Source organism: Vicia villosa, linkage group LG3 (assembly GCF_029867415.1).
Source record: "Vicia villosa cultivar HV-30 ecotype Madison, WI linkage group LG3, Vvil1.0, whole genome shotgun sequence".
Taxonomy (NCBI): Eukaryota; Viridiplantae; Streptophyta; class Magnoliopsida; order Fabales; family Fabaceae; genus Vicia; species Vicia villosa.
This window is the reverse complement of record NC_081182.1, coordinates 32,659,910-32,677,739: the sequence shown is the minus strand read 5'-3', so window position 1 is coordinate 32,677,739 and position 17,830 is coordinate 32,659,910. Positions and strand designations below refer to the sequence as shown.

General features: G+C 33.3%; 1 protein-coding gene across 1 annotated transcript; it reads right to left on the bottom strand.

The window, feature by feature from the left end:
- Window positions 1-15,067: 15,067 nt before the first annotated feature.
- LOC131657831 (uncharacterized) lies at window positions 15,068-16,294 on the bottom strand. Its single transcript, XM_058927189.1, has one exon. It carries the CDS (start codon window positions 16,292-16,294, stop codon window positions 15,068-15,070), a length of 1,227 nt encoding a protein of 408 aa, XP_058783172.1.
- Window positions 16,295-17,830: the final 1,536 nt, after the last annotated feature.

Below are 17,830 nucleotides of genomic sequence, written 5' to 3'. Positions count from 1 at the left end.
AATCGTGAGATAAAATTAGAACGGGTAAAGAGAGAAAGAATCGCGAGAGAGAAGCAGAGGGATCGAAACAGAGAGAAGAAACATGGTGAGAGCGGCGCCGTGTGTTTGGGAAAGAGATAGAAGAGGGAGTTTTGACTGATTTTAGGGTTTCATAGTGTATTTATCTTTTCAATTTTTTTCTTTTTTAATCTAAAAAAAATTATAAAAGAAAATAATTATGAGAGGGAAACAAAAAAAAAGAGGGAAATTTTGGAGGGATATATTTTATTAGGTTTGGGCCACAGTTTGAAGTGAAAATTATAAGGCCGCGGTTTTTCTTTGCGGCTAAAAATATCTGCAGTTGTCTAACCGTGGCAATTGAAGTAAAGGTCACAGTTTCATACTCCGGATTCAATATTTTATAACATAATTCTACGCTTTGATAACCATGGCTAAATCATATATGTGGCCACAGTTTCTGAGCTGTGGACAATTTTAGCGTGGCCGTAGGCCAAATTTCTAGTAGTGACCCTTAATTTTCTTGAAACTATTAAAAGAATGTTTTTGAAACCTGAAGTGTAATTTTACCAAATGAAGAAACGTAAGAAATGGTTTTATATTCTAAAACAAGTGTATGTGGTTCATGAAGTGAGAAAATTGCAAATATACTTTTTCTTCCTTCTTCATTTGTTCATGAGTTGTGTATCTTCTGGTTTATTGCAGTAGCGTGTTGGATTTTGGCATGTCTTGTGTTGGGAAGGAGTTCGTTAAAGATGCTGCCACCGAAACTATTTGATGAGATTTTGGCATCTTTGAACTTGCTGCTATCAACATCGCTATTAATATATACTCATTCAATGTATATAATATATATTATAGAATTAATCAACTTTGTTTAATTATTTTTCAGTTGGGAGTGGCTACTGGATTAGAAACACTATGTGGACAAGCATTTGGAGCATTGTTTTTATGATTTTTCATTTTTATTTTTTAAATATTTTGCAGTTTGCAGAATTGGTATTATAAAATTCTGATATTAATGACAGGGAATCTACCAAATGTTGCCATTGCACTAATGCTCTATCCATATGGTAAATTTATATTTGTGATCGTTTATAAAAAAAAAAATATTGAATTTAACTTTTATGTATTATCCACAATTTTTGTCGTGATGGTTATTTTAGTATTGATCCAAAAATGTTTTTGGTTTGGCAGTATGACAATAAATGGTTTGGAGATGATGATTCCATTGGCATTCTTTGTAGCACCAAGGTAACATTTTTCTCTTATTTTAATTTCAATAACATGCTATTCTAAAGTTTGTAGTTTTTATTTTATTTAAATTCTCTTACTTATTCAAGTTACAATGCAATGTATATGGAGATATGGAGAGTGAGGGTTGCAAACGAGCTTGGAGCTAGAAATGGGAAGGGAGAAAAATTTGCTACTATAGTGTCAGTGTTGACATCACTAGCAATAGGATTTGTCGTTTGGATATTGATTTTGGCATTTCACAATGAATTTGCCTACATATTTTCTCTTAGTAAACCTGTTCTTGATGAAGTAGCCAAGCTTTCTCAACTTTTAGCATATATACATTATTCTCTTCAATAGTATTCAGCCAGTTATAGGAGATATCACTGTTAACCAATTACAATCAATCATATTTTTTGGACATGTCTTCTGGTGGGAAGGAGTTCGTTAAAGATGCTGCCACCGAAACTATTTGATGAGATTTTGGCATCTTAAGTATGGTTAGCTCTTCTCTTTTTATTTTTGTTTCAATTTGATTATCTTCCAATTCATGCACTATATTTCAAATGGATATCAATTATGTTTGTACCACTTTGTTCATTTATAAATGAACACCATCAAGCTTGACACAATATTTCAATTTTTTTTAATGTTAGGTTTGTGTTTGCTCAACTGGAGGTAGATTCGTCCAATGGTTTAGCCAACAAATCTGAATAATGTCCATAAACTTTCCACGCCTCTATAGAGAGATCATCCACATCAGTCAATACACATTCATCCTATATTCAAGGAATTCAGCAAAGGACCGTCTCCAGCATTCAAAGAACTGAAGAGAGGCACTACAACACTGTCTTTTTTAATTAATTTTGGTTAGATATGACTCATAGTTTACTGATAAGTGAATATGATGCTCGAGTTGAGTTGCTATGATAAATTGTACCCTGTAAAACATAAGTTTGATTAATACATTTGAAATTCAAAACTTATATATATTTTTGTGACTTATTAGTCATTAGTAGTGTCACTTGATGTAGACTTATTGCTTTTGTTTTGAATTTGTGGCTTAATGTTTTATCGTATAATTAGATTTTAATTTTGACATGGTTAATGTTTTATTGTACAATTAGATTATATTTAGATTATAAGCAAAATTTAGCCGCGGTTTTAATTAGTGGCCATAAACAAACTGTGGCAAGACCTAGGCAACTAAACTGTATGCTATACATTAAATAAGAACTGTGGTTTTACGATCTGGCCACAGTTTTGTACTCATGGCAAAGACTGTTAGAACAAGATTTGTTCTGATCAATATTCTTAGTTTTGATGATAACAAGGATATAAATTTTGTGTGAGATAATGTGGTACTCTAATACATTGCAATTTCCTTTTCAGGAAATATATAAAGAGTATGCACTAATCAGCGCTCAGAAGCTTTATCTCAGAAGGTTCAGCATGCAACATCAGAACATGGTCTGGCAAGACATCAGAAAATGGTCAAAGCAGAATCAATACATGGGTCTATGAAAGCATCAGAAGAACTTGAGATCAGAAGCAGAAGCACTGAAGTTCTCATGGTATCACGCTCAGAAGCACTTCAAGGTCTGAAGACAAGAAGATGCTATGCACCAAGCTGTTTGACTCTGATGATATTCAAACGATGTATACACAAACATCAGATCAGAAGAAAGTACAGGTGGCAGGCTACGCTGACTGACAAAAGGAACGTTGGAAGCTATTAAAGGCAACGTCAGTAGACACAGTGTGAACAAGGCTCGAGGTAGTTGACAAAAGCGTGAAACATTAAATGCAATGCTGTACGGAACACGCAAAGCATTAAATGCTCCCAACGATCATCTTCTCAAACGCCTATAAATATGAAGTTCTGATGAGAAGCAAGGTTAACAACTCTGAACCAAAATACTGTGAATATTCACTTGCTGAAACGCTGTTCAACTCAAAGCTCAGAAACTTCATCTTCATCAAAGCTCACTACATTGCTGTTGTAATATATTAGTGAGATTAAGCTTAAACGTTAAGAGAAATATCACTGTTATGATTATAGCTTTTCAGAAGCATTTGTAATACTCTTAGAATTGATTACATTAATTTGTAAGTAATTAGAGTGATCAAGTGTTGACCAGGATACTCTAGGAAGTCTTAGCTTGTGTCTAAGCAGTTGTAATTAGAGTGATCACGTGGTGGTCAGGATACTCTAAGAAAGTCTTAGCTTGTGTCTAAGCATTTGTTCCTAGAGTGATCAGGTTGTGATCAGGATACTCTAGAAGACTTAGTCGTGGGCTAAGTGGAAAACCATTGTAATCTGTTGCGATTAGTGGATTAAATCCTCAGGTGAGGTAAATCACTCTGTGGGGGTGGACTGGAGTAGTTTAGTTAACAACGAACCAGGATAAAAATAACTGTGCAATTTGTTTTTATCGTTCAAGTTTTTAGACTACACTTATTCAAACCCCCCCCCCCCTTTCTAACTGTTTTTCTATCCTTCAAAGACAAATCGCAGCCTTAATCTAGATACCTAAACCGTGGCTTATACAAGCTATAGATGTCCATAAAACGTGGCACAGACAAGAAAACTGTGGATTATACTTTAGGCCACGCCCGCATATCCCACAGTCAGGTTTTCATGGCCAAACCTTGGCCAAAGCGTTACACCATGATTATTTTGCATACAGTCGCGGTTTCGTCAAAGGTTATGAAGGGAAAGAATACTCAAACACCTTAAATAGGGAAATTATTCCCTAAGTAGTAATAAAAAGCAGTGAAGTGTTTCGATGATAGAAAGATATTTAATGCACCTGTTCTCCGCTGTTTTTTCAATTGACTTTAAGTGTTTCTACTTCTAGCAAAAAGCTAATGACATCCTTAAAGTCCGAGCAAGACTACTAAGACATCCCGACTCAGTAACGCCTAACAAGCCTTGGGGGAAACTGTTCTTGGCCGCCACACAACCAAATAGTTATGCCCCAAATTAATGCCAACCCACTCCAAATAACCTAAGGTATAAAGCTTCCCATTCGAAAAGAAGGTACACTTTCTAATTTCCACACTCATCTTGAATCCTGAACTGACTTAAGCGTTGGAGTGCTATCCTTGCAAGTCTATCCATGTGTCGCCTTATTGGAGATCAGTAAGATCAGTTTCGGATCTTTCACCATCAACACAGACCTAATTATGGTTCCGCGGCGAAAGAAATAAATTTACTTGACGAAGAGAAATAAATTTATCTTAAAGAGATATTATACTTTTTTTTTCTTTTTTTTCCACTGGATTTTTTATAATAAATTTTTAGTGAGTCATATTTTAAACCAACGTTCAAAGGAAATTACTATGAATAATGGATGATAATTATCATTGTCTTCCAATCACCTCATTTATTTTGTGTAATAATATATGGATTATATTGTTTGGTTTTACTACCGTATGAATAGGACTATCTTATTCTGTAAAAATACATTTTTTTCATAAGCAAGGAATTATATATAGGAGAACTAAGGGTTCTCAAGCCCGATTACAATGAACAACGGGAAACCCCAACTAAAAGGAAGATTACAAACCAATTACCCTTACGAAAGGAAAAACAACGGGTCCTTAATAAATTCGTAAAAAGAGTAATTGGAATTAGTAATATTCCCACAAAAAGACCATCTCCACACCGTTAGTTTAATGTTCCAAACAATATTGTTGACGCTCCAACCATCATTCCGGAAACACACATCGCTAGCAACACCACACCCAATTTACACCTCTTAACTTTCTTTAATCTAAAGAAGGAGTGCCACTCCATAAAACTTGGTAAACACTCTTCCTCCACCCTATCTCCTATACCCACCCAAGAAGCTATCTCATTCTAAATCCTTTTTACCACCCAACAAACAAAAAAAGTATGTCTACACATTTCTAACTCAACACCACAAAAAGAACAATATAAATTATCTAAAAGAAGAGAGATACCTCTATGCAACAATAAATATACATTTTTTAATAACAGAGATAAAATTATAAAAATTATCGTACAACTGACATGATTTTAAGCATTATCTAATTTTTTTATAGATAAATGTAAATATTTTTCAATTTTTTATTATCGGTCCTTTTTAATTTATGGTTAATAACAAGTTCAATAATTTATGGTTAAAACACAGATATTTTTCCGTGTTTGTGGAGGAAGAGTGGAGGAAGACGAAGGCGACAAGAAGGGGCGACTTCTGTTTGGTGGAAAGGTTAAAAGAGCTGAAAGGAAGACTATCTTGGTGGAATAAAGTCGTGTTTGGATGGATTGATCTCTCCATAAATAATGCCAGCAAGGAGATCCATTCTTTAGATAGCGAATTTGTTCATTTTGCAGGTAATGCTCCGGAGGAGGTGGTTAGAATTAGGGCGAAGGCGGTGGAAGATTTTTGGGTTAGCCTTAATAAGAAAGAAGTTTTAATCCGCTTAAAATCTAGACAATCTTGGCTGGCCGAAGGAGACCGTAATTCTCGTTTCTTCCATAATTCTTTTCGTAGTAGGAAGGGTTGCAAATCTTTGTGCTCTCTCGTGTCAAGTAGGGGTAGATTGGAGGAGGTGTCAGAAGTTAAAGAGTTTATTTTTGAAAACTTCAAAGATTTCTTTAAAGAGAAGGTGAGTTATAGACCGGAACTTTCGGAGGTAGGTTTGCCTTTGTTGTCTGAAACGGATAGAAAGGTGTTGGACTGCCCGTTTTCTGAGGAGGAAGTGAAGGAGGCGATTTGGTCTTGCTATGGCTGTAACATCCCGATTTTTATTATTATATTAGTAATTATATTGTTTGGTGTTTTTAATAATAACTTATTTATTTAGTTATTATGTGATATAATAATTATTTAAGTATTTAATTATGTGAGTGTTTGTGTTGTTTGACTTAATTGAGTTATTAGAGAGATATAACTAAATGAGCCTAAGTGATAGAAACATAATGGATGGATTGGTGGGTTAAGCCCAATTGACATAAGTGAGATAGTAAGAGAAGGTTAGGGTTTTAGAGGTTACTATTTTCATTTGGGGGAAAAGATAGGAAGAAGAGAAAAGAGGCAAAAGGGAAGAGAACAATGGTGGAAGAGAAAAGCTAGAAGAAACCTCATTTTCGCAGCAAGTTTCAGCATTGAGTCACCTTAGCAAAACAAACGTATCTCTCAATCCAACCGTTGGATCTTCGCGTGGTTTTGACACAACGTTCCTGACTCATAGAGGTAAGTTTTGACCGGAGCGATTTTGATTTTGAGGATTTTAAGTTTGTCTGATAAGCTGATTTCCGAACTGGTTTTTAGGTGTGTCTCCAAATTATGTTTGAAGGATTTATTTTGGAGAAAAGCTTAGAGCTATGGTGAAAGATTTCATATTTGGCAAGGTAAGGGTGGGGTTCTTTCATGCTAAAGGGTTGTATGATAGTATGTTATAGTGAGTTTAATTCTATACTTTGATATCCATGTTCTTCTATGTTGCAATTTTGGGTATTTGATGATTGTTGGAATGTGATGATATAAATGTGATAAGTTGTGTGCAATTGATAATCTATGTGTATTAGATTGTTATGTTTGTTGTGAGTAAACCATTGATAGTGAAATAATGGGTTTTGTTATAGAATTGGAAAATAATGGAATAGAAATATAATAGTTGAATTGAAATTAATATAATTTAATTATTAATTGGATAGTTAAATTATTAGTTGAATTGATTCTAATAAGTCTATGTGATTGGAATATACTTGAACTTGGACCAATTATTCGGTTTATCGGTAAATTACGGTATTTTGAGAAATTGTTTGTAATTGTATTTTGGCTTGAATATGTATGTTGAGAAATATATATTGTCATGCCAATGATGTTGTTTTGATATTGATTCTTTATTGTTAGTTGGTTAGCATTAATTCTAATGACTAATTGCTTAATGTTGAAAATGTGTGTTCATGTATAATTGACAAAAATGAGAATTAACATGAGATAGTATGATTACTAGTGTTAATTGGATTGTGTGAATCGTAATTGATTAATTGGCCTCTCATATGTGAATGATGTGTGTGTGTTGTGAATGTTGTGTACAATTGGTGGATAATTCATAGAGTTGAATTATTGTGATATGTGGAAAGTTAAGATGGTAGAGATGATCTTAATTGCATATATTTGTGAGATTGTACATACATTCATATCATAGTGTGCCTTGAAACATAGGTGGAATTGCTTTGAAACACAAGCGTGGCTTGGATTCTAGAGTGAATCGGAAAGCGGTAAACTATATGTTTACATTTGGTGGCTTTGGTCTTGTCCGGATCTGAAGTGTGGCTAGATTCTATATGAATCGGAAGCGGTGGAACTTTGGGTCCATATTGGGTACCACATGCATAGAGTCACATGTCTTGCATTGAGTTACATTGGAGTTATGTGATGTTTGAATATATGTAATTATGTGATTAGGTGATTGTTATGTGTGCATGAGATGTGATAATTAAATTTGGTGATGTTTGATACATGATTTTGGTGATATATGTAAATGAAACGTATATAATGAGAATGCAAATATATAAATGTATTAATGATATATGTATATATGTGGAATATATGAACCATGTTTTGCCATTGTTGATAGTTGTATTAATTTACGTTGTGATTATGAAGTATATGTTATTATGTGCTTGAATGACATACTTGTAAACTTGAATACATTGTTATAGTTGATAGTTAACATTATTGTTGTGATGCAAATTGCTTATATTGAGAAGTGGTGAATTGTGTATGATTTTATCTTTTCTATATGTATTATCATACTTTCCTTTATAATGTTTGATATCTCACCCCTTCTGCTGATGTTTCCCCTACCATGGGAAATGGGCAGGTACTCAAGTATAGCTGTGGAAGTTTGTAGACTCACCGTGTCTGGTTGGTGTGTCGCTCTGATACGTAGCACTCGGGGGTTGTCTATATTGTTGTTTCTATGTTGTTCATGTTTTAGTTGTTGAGTTCCAAATTGGATAATGAGAAGTACTATGATGTTTGAAGTTGTTTCCGATTAAATAAGATGATTTGTTTATAAATTCGAATGTTATGATTCCGCTGCATATTAAAATGAAGTTGGTTTGTCTAAGAGCTGTTATAAGTTGTTTTGTGCTTCTCTGATATTAAAGTGCTATGTATCTATTTATGAGTTGTTTATAGGAAGTAAATGTGATATCCCAAATGCATTGTTGATAGTTTTTAAAATACTCTGATTTCTCGCATGATATTTTTGGGTAGAATTTGGGGTGTTACATTAGTGGTATCAGAGCTGGTCGGTCCGTCCGGCCAAGTTGTCGAGTCAGTTGAGTTGTGTGACAGTTGAATGGTGTTAGTGTTTTATTCCTTAGTACGCGACATGTGTGTGAAACACTGTTGGTACTTGTTCATTTTGTTGCAGGGTTAGTTTGAGCGAAGTAGGGAAGAAGCTGTGCTTCTTGGATATGTTTCAGTTGTAAGTTATTGGTGCAATATATTTCTTAAGGAGACAGAGCAAGCAATGTAGAAGTTTGTTGGTTTTCGAATTCGAAGGTAACATGGATTTAAGATTTTGGTTGTTTAACAAGTCGGAACGTCTTGGAATAAGGACAATTGTTATAAGATGGAATTTAGGAAGTTGTCATATTCAGCATTATTGGTGGACTGTGAAGTTATCAGTTTAAGTAACCGTTGCGTAGGATGTTGACGTAAGAATAATTATTAAGCGACGAATTACGGTAGACCTTGTCAAGGGATCCTTGGCAAGAGATTGGAAAAGTTGTCGAGGTTGTTGGAACGTTCAAGTCGGAGTTAGAAATGCGAAGGGACGAGTATGATTCCAAGAATAAAAAGTGTTGATAGTGGTGTAAAGGATGTTCTAATGTTATCACAAGGTGTGTGTTAGCATGTTCAGATGATTTTGGGAGTTAATGAAGTATGGTACTTTTGGTGATGTAAAGGATTCTATTGCAGTTAAGTAACGATGGTTTACGCTACCATTATGGTTGTCGGCTATCTATTGACAAATTGAGGAACTGATCACCCTTAATCTCTTGTTGATAGTAGACGGAATCGTATTGGAATGAGATAGACTTGTCTTACCAGCTTGATAATATTGGAAGTGAATAAGTCTGTGCAAGATGGTGCGATGTTGTTTAGGTTGTTTGCAACTTTGGATGTTCATGAGGAAATAACGATTGGGGGATTATCGATAGTTGGCGCATTTGCATAAGTGTTTCCTGAAGATGTAAGTGATTTACCGTCAGAAAGAAAAGTTGAGTTTTCGATCGATTTAGTTCCTGGAACTAGTCTTGTATCGAGGACTCCATATAGGATGTCTGCTTATGATGTTGAAAGAGTTGAAGAGTCAACTTGAAGATTTGTTTGAGGAGAGGTTGATTCGTTCGAATGTGTCATCTAGAGGTGCATATGTTTTTGTTGGTTAAGAAGAAGGAAGGTTTTGCAAGGCTTTATGTTGAAACAAAAAGGACAAGTTGTAGCTTATGCTCCAAAGCAACTTAAGATTCATGAGAGAAATTATCTGACGCAAGATTTTGAGTTGGCCGCCGTTGTTTTTGTTTTAAAACTTTGAAGGCAATACTTATTTGGATCGAGATTCGATGTGTATAGTGACTACAAGAGTTTGAAGTATTTGCTTGATCAGAAAGAGTTGAATATGAGACAGAGAAGGTGGTTGGAATTCTTGAAGGACTAGGATTTTGCTTTGAATTATCATCCGGGAAAAGCGAACGTTGTAGCCAATGCATTGAGTAGGAAATAATTGCATATGTCTATGTTGATGATTCAAGAATTGGAATTGTTGGAATAATTTCGAGATTTGAGTTTGGTATGTTGAAGCTTACTTGTGGTATTCTTGATGAGATTAGAGAAGGTCAGAAATCGGATTTGAAATTGGTTGACAAGATGAAATTGATTGATTGAGGATAAGGTGATAATTTTCGGATTGACGAGAACGGTGTCATGAGATGTCGTGATTGAATTTGTATTCCAGATGTTTCGGATTTGAAAAAGAGAATTTTTGGGATGAAGGGCATCAAAGTGGTTGAGTAATTATCCTGGTGCTACTAAGATGTATCAAGACTTGAGAAAGTTATTTTTGTGGCGAGGTATGAAGAAGGATATTGCGGAATTTGTGTATTCGTGTTTGACTTGTCAGAAGTCAAAGATTGAACATCAGAAACCGTCTGGTTTGATGCAACCGTTGTCCATTCCTGAGTGGAAGTGGGATAGCATTTCTATGGATTTGTTTTGGGTTTTTCTAGGAAACCGATTAATTGTGAGGCAATTTGGGTCATTGTAGATGGATTGACGAATTTTGCTCACTCTATTCCGATAAGCAGGGATTATCCGATGGAGAGACTTGCAAAGTTGTATTTTGAAAAGATTGTGAGTTGGCATGGTATTCCATCGAGTGTTGTTTCTGATAGAGATCTGAAGTTTACTTCTAGATTTTGGAAAGTTTTGTAGAGTACTTTGATTATTAAGTTGTGTTTGAGTTTTGTTTATCATCCGCAAGCTGATGGTCAAACGGAGAAGACGATTCAGTAACTTGAGGATCTTTTGAGAGCTTGTATTTTGAAGCTTTGTATGGTCGAAGGTGTGGAACGCCTTTGTGTTCGTGTGATTATGGGGAGAGTAAGTGTAGTTTTGGAGATGAGATGGTTGTGTCGATGGTATTTTCGAGGACGAAAATATTCTAAGTGGGGGAGAGTTGTAACATCCCGATTTTTATTATTATATTAGTAATTATATTGTTTGGTGTTTTTAATAATAACTTATTTATTTAGTTATTATGTGATATAATAATTATTTAAGTATTTAATTATGTGAGTGTTTGTGTTGTTTGACTTAATTGAGTTATTAGAGAGATATAACTAAATGGGCCTAAGTGATAGAAACATAATGGATGGATTGGTGGATTAAGCCCAATTGACATAAGTGAGATAGTAAGAGAAGGTTAGGGTTTTAGAGGTTACTATTTTCATTTGGGGGAAAAGATAGGAAGAAGAGAAAAGAGGCAAAAGGGAAGAGAACAATGGTGGAAGAGAAAAGCTAGAAGAAACCTCATTTTCGCAGCAAGTTTCAGCATTGAGTCACCTTAGCAAAACAGATGTATCTCTCAATCCAACCGTTGGATCTTCGCGTGGTTTTGACACAACGTTCCTGACTCATAGAGGTAAGTTTTGACCGGAGCGATTTTGATTTTGAGGATTTTAAGTTTGTCTGATAAGTTGATTTCCGAACTGGTTTTTAGGTGTGTCTCCAAATTATGTTTGAAGGATTTATTTTGGAGAAAAGCTTAGAGCTATGGTGAAAGATTTCATATTTGCCAAGGTAAGGGTGGGGTTCTTTCATGCTAAAGGGTTGTATGATAGTATGTTATAGTGAGTTTAATTCTATACTTTGATATCCATGTTCTTCTACGTTGCAATTTTGGGTATTTGATGATTGTTGGAATGTGATGATATAAATGTGATAAGTTGTGTGCAATTGATAATCTATGTGTATTAGATTGTTATGTTTGTTGTGAGTAAACCATTGATAGTGAAATAATGGGTTTTGTTATAGAATTGGAAAATAATGGAATAGAAATATAATAGTTGAATTGAAATTAATATAATTTAATTATTAATTGGATAGTTAAATTATTAGTTGAATTGATTCTAATAAGTCTATGTGATTGGAATATACTTGAACTTGGACCAATTATTCGGTTTATCGGTAAATTACGGTATTTTGAGAAATTGTTTGTAATTGTATTTTGGCTTGAATATGTATGTTGAGAAATATATATTGTCATGCCAATGATGTTGTTTTGATATTGATTCTTTATTGTTAGTTGGTTAGCATTAATTCTAATGACTAATTGCTTGATGTTGAAAATGTGTGTTCATGTATAATTGACAAAAATGAGAATTAACATGAGATAGTATGATTACTAGTGTTAATTGGATTGTGTGAATCGTAATTGATTAATTGGCCTCTCATATGTGAATGATGTGTGTGTGTTGTGAATGTTGTGTACAATTGGTGGATAATTCATAGAGTTGAATTATTGTGATATGTGGAAAGTTAAGATGGTAGAGATGATCTTAATTGCATATATTTGTGAGATTGTACATACATTCATATCATAGTGTGCCTTGAAACATAGGTGGAATTGCTTTGAAACACAAGCGTGGCTTGGATTCTAGAGTGAATCGGAAAGCGGTAAACTATATGTTTACATCTGGTGGCTTTGGTCTTGTCCGGATCTGAAGTGTGGCTAGATTCTATATGAATCGGAAGCGGTGGAACTTTGGGTCCATATTGGGTACCACATGCATAGAGTCACATGTCTTGCATTGAGTTACATTGGAGTTATGTGATGTTTGAATATATGTAATTATGTGATTAGGTGATTGTTATGTGTGCATGAGATGTGATAATTAAATTTGGTGATGTTTGATACATGATTTTGGTGATATATGTAAATGAAACGTATATGATGAGAATGCAAATATATAAATGTATTAATGATATATGTATATATGTGGAATATATGAACCATGTTTTGCCATTGTTGATAGTTGTATTAATTTACGTTGTGATTATGAAGTATATGTTATTATGTGCTTGAATGACATACTTGTAAACTTGAATACATTGTTATAGTTGATAGTTAACATTATTGTTGTGATGCAAATTGCTTATATTGAGAAGTGGTGAATTGTGTATGATTTTATCTTTTCTATATGTATTATCATACTTTCCTTTATAATGTTTGATATCTCACCCCTTCTGCTGATGTTTCCCCTACCATGGGAAATGGGCAGGTACTCAAGTATAGCTGTGGAAGTTTGTAGACTCACCGTGTCTGGTTGGTGTGTCGCTCTGATACGTAGCACTCGGGGGTTGTCTATATTGTTGTTTCTATGTTGTTCATGTTTTAGTTGTTGAGTTCCAAATTGGATAATGAGAAGTACTATGATGTTTGAAGTTGTTTCCGATTAAATAAGATGATTTGTTTATAAATTCGAATGTTATGATTCCGCTGCATATTAAAATGAAGTTGGTTTGTCTAAGAGCTGTTATAAGTTGTTTTGTGCTTCTCTGAGATTAAAGTGCTATGTATCTATTTATGAGTTGTTTATAGGAAGTAAATGTGATATCCCAAATGCATTGTTGATAGTTTTTAAAATACTCTGATTTCTCGCATGATATTTTTGGGTAGAATTTGGGGTGTTACAATGGCAACAAAAGCCCGGACCCGGATGGCTACACGATAGAGTTCTTCAAGTCTTTTTGGATTCTTTTAAAAGAAGATATCATGAGGATGTTTTCAGATTTTAACTCTAAAGGCAAACTTGTGAAATCAATAAAGTCCTCCTTTATAGCTTTAATTCTGAAGAATAAAAATCTGCAAGATTTGAATGAATTTCGTCTGATTTGCTTGATAGGGAGCCTTTACAAAATCATTGCAAAAGTCTTGTCCAAACCCAAATTTTCTCCTCACCCAAAATCCCCAAACTTTCAATCTCATTCAATTGCATTACAAGGTATTCAAAGTATTTTATAATTTTGTGTTCATACTGTGTTTTATGCTGTCAATATATAGTTTTTTTTTTCATTTAATTTGAAGGAAGAAGAAGGTGAAGGAGGAGAAGAAGTTGAAGGAAGAAGAAGGTGAAGGAAGAAGAAGGAGGATTAGATTGAAGAAGAGGTAAGTCTTTACATTTTTTTAGGTTATTTTTTTAATTAAGTTATTTTTTAATTAGGTTATTAATTATAAAACGAAATTATAGATTAAATATTATGTTGTTGTTTAAATTTTTATTAGGGTATTAATTTAGGGTGTAATATATTTTCCAGTGTTTTTTAAATATTAATAGAAAAATGTTTAGATTTATTATGTTAGAAAAATGTTTAGAATAATATTGTATAAAAAAAACTATTAGAAAAACTATTATATATGTATTTTAGAATTTTAAAAATTGATAGAAAAATGTTTAGATTTATTTTTAAAATCTTTTTTTTATTTTCTAAATAAAATATATATATTTTATGATATTAATCTTAAAAACTGAATATTAATAAAAAAGAATATATGTTAAATAGAAAAATAATATATGTTATGTTATTGTTATTATACTAAAAATAAATTTTTTTAATATTAAAATATATATTAAAAGTAGAATATATATTATATATGTATATTTAAAATAAAATAAAATATAATATGATCATATGTTATATTTAGAAAATTGAAATATATATGTTATTGTTATTAAATTGAAAATACATTTTTTAAAATTAAAATATATATTAAAAGTATAATATATAGTATATATGTATATTTAAAATAAAAAATATAAGTAATCACGTGCATCATAAATAATGTTTAGATTTATTTTTAAAATCTGTTTTTTATTTTCAAAATAAAATATATGTATTTTATGATATTAATCTTAAAAACTGAATATTACTAAAAAAGAATATATGTTAAATAGAAAAAGAATATATGTTATGTTAATGTTAATATATTAAAAATATGTTTTTTTAAAAATTAAAATATATATTAAAAGTAGAATATATGTTATATGGTATATTTAAAATAAAATAAAATATAATATGATTATATGGTATATTCTAAAATTGAAATATATGTTATTGTTATTAAATTGAAAATACATTTTTTTAAATTAAAATATATATTAAAAGTAGAATATATTTTTTTTTGGAGCAATAAAGAATATATATATTCCAAAAACAAAGTCAGTACAAGCTGATCAACTAAGATCCAAGCCCATGGTTACAAGTAGACAAAACAAACATTACAAGGCATCAACATAATCTCTTAATTTTTTGTCAAGATTAGCCCGATACTTGATCCGTTCTAGCATCCATTGCAGATTAAGATGCGCCATTCTATCATTCTTAAAGACACGGTTATTGCGCACTATCCACACATGGTAGATGACTTCGGCTACACATATGCGGAGAAGCTCGGCTCTATTGCTTTTCCCTCTAGCAGCAGTTGTAACCCATCTTAGTTCCTCTGTCCATGCTTGAGGCGAATGTGGAATATGACTCCAATTCAACACCTGCAGCCAGAAAACTCGAGTTTCCCTACAAGCAAAGAAGAGATGCACACAAGTTTCAGTCTCATTACAATATAAACAGACACCATCAGTCATAATCCCGATTTTATTCAGCCTATCCTTGGTGTGTAAGCGATTCTGACAAGCCATCCACAAGATGAACAAAGCTTTTGGGCTAGCCATATTCCCTCTGAAGATGTTCCTCCACGAGACCAGTCCACGATCCCCTCTTAACTCCAGGTATATTTGCTTGGTTCTATATGTACCTGTTTGTAAGAACTCATTCCACGCTCTAGAACTCATAAACAGGTCCCTATACTTAAAGATAGACTTGATGATCCAAGAATCACTTTGCTTAGCACAGTAATTTGTAGCATCAGCTCCTCTCTTCATATAGTAGTGACTAACCCAGCTAATCCACATTCTATCCTTCTTAGCATTCAGATTCCAAAGCATCTTGCCCAATGAAGCACGATTCCATATAGTCAGGTCAATGAGGCTAAGTCCACCAGCAGCTACAGGGTCACAAACATGTTCCCAAGAGATGGGAGCCTTGTTACTAATAGAGTCTTTACCAGTCCATAAAAAGCTCCTGCACAGACTTTCAATGTGATGAATGATCTTCTTGGGAAGGGGGGAAATCTGCAGCCAGTAGTTTGCAATAGAAAAAAGTACACTCTTCATCAAGAGGAATCTGCCAGCATAAGATAGCATTCGAGTGCACCAGTGCTTGATTCTACAAGTCATTCTATCAATAAGAGGTTGGCAGTTATTGATAGTAAGCCTCTTACTATCCAAGGGAACTCCAAGATACCTAAAAGGCATTTGCCCAATCTGGAAACCAGTTTCAAGCATCAGTATATTTTGACATTCACTATCCACTCCACCCATGTAGATTTTGCTCTTGGGAACACTCATGACCAGACCTGTGGTGGAGGAGAATTCTTTCACTTTCTGCATGATCAGTATTTTTAATATAACATGTGTAGTTAAAAATATAACATGTGTAGTTAAAAATATTTAATAGTAGTATTTTTAATATAACATGTGTAGTTAAAAATATAACATGTGTAGTTAAAAATATTTAATAGTAGTATTTTTAATATAACATGTGTAGTTAAAAATACTAGTAGTATTTTTATTAAATAATATTTTCAATATGTGTAGTATTTTTAAAATGTGTAGTTAATAAAATAGTAACTTTATGGTTAATATATATTCAATATAACATGTGTAGTATACGTCTAAGAATAATATTAAGTTGATTAAAATTACTAACTCAATATGAAAATGATTGTATAAATATGCAGTATGAAATATTATCGGTATTATCGTAGTTGGGTGTACGATAGAACATTTCCAGGAAGAATGAGACTTAAACCCAATTTTATAGTTGGAGTTGAAGGGTTTATCAATTGGGTGTTTGCTCAGGAATTATGTCGAAGCAAAGGAGGAGTTAGGTGTCCCTGTCTTAAATGTGAATGTAGACCAATAATTAGTGATCCATAGGAAATAACATCTCATTTGCATAGAAGGGGTTTCATTGCAAATTATTGAGTTTGGACGTTTAACGGTGAAAAACTGCCTAGTAACGTACCAGAGACTAGCAACTCTCATGCATCAAGTAGTCGGCCGCCTATGGAATATGAGGAAAACTTTAATCTGATTAGTGACATGGTTGAGGATGCTTTTGGTGTGAACGTGACCTATGATGAACCTGAAGATTTTGGTGGGGAAGAGTTGCCGAATGAGGAAGCGCGGAAATTTTATCAGTTGTTGAATGAGATGAATACGCCGTTGTTTGATGGGATAGATGGAGCTGATCTTTGCGGGAGGGATGATCCCGATGAGATTCATGTCATTGACGGTAGATTTTGGATTCAGCCCGAAGGAAGCAAGTAAGTTTCCTAGTTAAAAACTTTTATAGTATGTATACATTCTCATTTTTTATATAAATTTATATCTAACATTTTCATTTTTTGTTTCAGTTTTACGCTGAGTCGGACTGCTGCTAGGATTGTTAACTATATAATTCAACAGATGTATAAATCAGCTTTTAAGAGCTATGGGGATGTCAAAAATAAAGATGAATGGTTTTGAATGTTTAAGGTATTGTTATTTATATAGGTTGTGCATTTAATTTATTTTTTTAGTTATGGTTATTTAAATAAAATTCTCATTATAATTACTTAACATTTTATTTTAATGTCATACAACATTATTGTAGGAGAAATGTGTGTGGGATCCTTTGAGTGAAAAAAGTATTCAGAAAGTTTTCAATACCAGATGCTCTAAAAGAATGTCTGGTATGCTGCGGCGAGTAAGGGAGAATTATGAGCTTCATGGCATTCGTCCTAACTGGATAGGCGAGGATGTTTTTCAGGAGCTTGTTACATATTGGAGGACTCCAGAATTCAGGGCTAAATCTGAAACTTTTAAGAAGATGAGGGCATCTAAAAAGGGCGATTGTGTCAACACAGTTGGAAGTATTAGCAC